Here is a 2500-nt window from a genome sequence, read left to right as displayed (position 1 = left end):
AACAAAGATAAACTAAGTTTCCCCATAAAGTTAGGTCCATAAATATTTGAACAGTGACACAAATATCATTTTTTCTCTGTCCACTACCACAATGGATGCCAGGTTTTGTCAAGAGTTGACAGCAACAGATTCCAAATGCAAGTGCCGCACTTGAAATGAACTCTAGACCTTTTATCTGCTCCTTGAAAATGAAATAACGAGGGAATAACACACACTTGGCCATGGAACAACTGAGCAGCCAACTGTCCAATTACTTTTGGTCCCTTAAAAAGTGGGCTAGAGAATATACGACTAATACAATTGTTTGTAAGTCCTACGCTGTTCACCTGATTTGGATACAAATACCCTCAAATTGAAGCTTAAAGTCTGCACTTAAAGTAGACTACCCGTGCGCCAAAAATAACTTTCATGAGACCTGCCTGTCTGCGTGTGTCCAGCCCTATTCTTGGTGTGTGTGTGTGTGTGTGCTACTGACTGTGTGTGTGTGTGTGTGTGTCTGTGTGTGTGTGTATAAAGGCAGAACTACAAACCCAAACTTGCCCTGAGGCTTCGCTCCAGGTATGATGCGTGCTGTTAGATACGCTCGTGATTGTAATTCCAACAAAAGAACCAAGGATCCATCAAAGTTATAAAAATATGAACTATTTATCTGAAAGCAAAATATTTGACTACAACAGCTCTAATTTGCCTTATTCACCTCAGGTCAGTCTGACGTAATTGGGGGTGTGGATGCGGAAGTGCCCGTTGACTTCAAGGTTAAAAGTTCACTGTAAAAACACCACTTCAAGAACCAAAATAGTCAAAATAACAGGCTAAATACACTATCGGGGTTACAAACTCATCATTACCAGACTCCGATTGTTTTTCACTGCCGTTATTTTCGCATTTGGAAATACATGGGAGTGAATGCAATTATGGCTCATTCACCACCATGTATTTCCAAACCCGAAAGCTCTGCTCTGACAGAGGTGTGCAGGAGGAGGAAAGGAAGGCAGGACCTCTTACAGAGGAGGGGCGCATCTTTCCCAAAGGACGGGAACACACTCATTACTCCCTCCATCTTAACTAGTACCTCATCACAGCCATTCACTCGTCTTGTCTGTCTATCCCCCTCTCCCTCCATCCATCTCTCTCACTCGAATTCCTTCTCCCTCCATCTACCCCTGTCCGGTTGTTCTACCAGTTGTCCTTCTCTCTCCCTCACCCTCTTTATTTCCTTCTCCGTCTTTCTCTCCTTCTTCTCTCTCTTATTCTCCCCTTCCTTGCTCTCACTCCTTCTCTGTCTACCCTCCTCCTTACCTAAAGCCGAATGTACACTGTGCGATAAAACCCACGATTCCGAGGTCGTAAGGTGTTCGTGGGCTGTCGCAGACAATGGTAGCTCATCGTATGCAACATCGGGACTCGCATGTCGCACAGTGTGAGAAGGTGTACGATCTGCAAATCATTGCTACGACGTTCTACTGCGAGGCTACGACCTCCCGACGAAATATCTGGCATGTCAGATCGTAGATCGCAGGTGTGAATAGAAGTTCCCGCTGCAGCCAAGATGAATCATGGGAATAATCAGGGCTGACAGAAAGCGTATAGTGTGAATACAAATCGCATAGTGTGAATACACACGTCGTATGGTCGTATGGTCTTGAGATGGAGTCCCGGTCGTACAGTGGGAAGGGATCCCCGATCTAAGATTTTTTCAGTCGTACAGTGTACAGAAGGCTTCCCAGATAGCAAGCGGATGTGTAATGATTCTGGGCCATATATGGTCCAGAACTAAGCCACAAGCGCCAGATCTGGCCTGTATATGGCCCAGATCCGCTTGCTATCTGGCTTAACTCCATCTTACCTGGTATCTGGTGGGGTGTTTGATGGTTTTTCTGGACGTGAACTCCTCCCTGAGGTGAGGGTTAGCTCTGTAGTGTTCCACCTGCAGAGCCCGGAGAAAGAGAGAGGGTTATTTATTAGATCGTCCTCAGACGAGCTTGACAGCGAAGTCTCCAATCCTCTCGGTCGTCCATACATCCAGCCAGTTCCGCAGAACTCTCCACTCCTGCATCCCTCCTCAGTACATCCACTTATGTTGGTGTGGGACGTCCTCTTAATCGGCGCCCGTGTGTCGGCTCCCAGAGCACCAGCTTGCTGGCTGGGAGTTCATGGTGTCTGTGGCAGTGGCCAGCAAGTTTCATCCTCCTGGATGCCACTTTCTCACTCAGCTTTGGTAGCCCCTCATACTGATGCTTGTTGGTAACATGCTTGCTCTGGTTGACATTTAGCACCACACGCAGCATTCTGGTCAATCAATCAATCAATCAATCAAAGCTTTATTTATATAGCGCATTTCATACCCAGAGGCAACACAATGCACTTTACAGAGAACAAGGGAGGTGGGCATACGACCCACCCCTACATATTCCAGAGGGAAGCAAAAAAACAGTAATCACCCGGGGGCCAGATAAGTGAGCTGTAAAAATTCTTCCCTGACCCCTCTCAACAAGGCGAT

At 46.6% G+C, this 2500-nt stretch overlaps 1 protein-coding gene across 3 annotated transcripts in view; it reads right to left on the bottom strand.

The window, feature by feature from the left end:
• Positions 1-2500, bottom strand: part of LOC311317909 (short transient receptor potential channel 7) — a gene marked incomplete at both ends in the record, with an annotated part of 55868 nt that overhangs the window by 2144 nt on the left and 51224 nt on the right. Inside the window, one exon of one of the 3 annotated variants that reach the window (XM_084449056.1) lies at positions 1847-1927. The exons of the other annotated variants lie outside the window; for them this stretch is intronic. Coding sequence (XP_084305182.1) covers positions 1847-1927 — 81 coding nt within the window. The remainder of the gene's footprint in view (positions 1-1846; positions 1928-2500) is intronic. 3 annotated transcript variants of the gene reach the window in all.

Source organism: Borostomias antarcticus (assembly GCF_949987555.1).
Source record: "Borostomias antarcticus genome assembly, chromosome: 14".
Taxonomy (NCBI): domain Eukaryota; kingdom Metazoa; phylum Chordata; class Actinopteri; order Stomiiformes; family Stomiidae; genus Borostomias; species Borostomias antarcticus.
The sequence above is the reverse complement of the archived record's forward strand: the minus strand, read 5'-3'. Positions and strand labels throughout refer to the sequence as shown.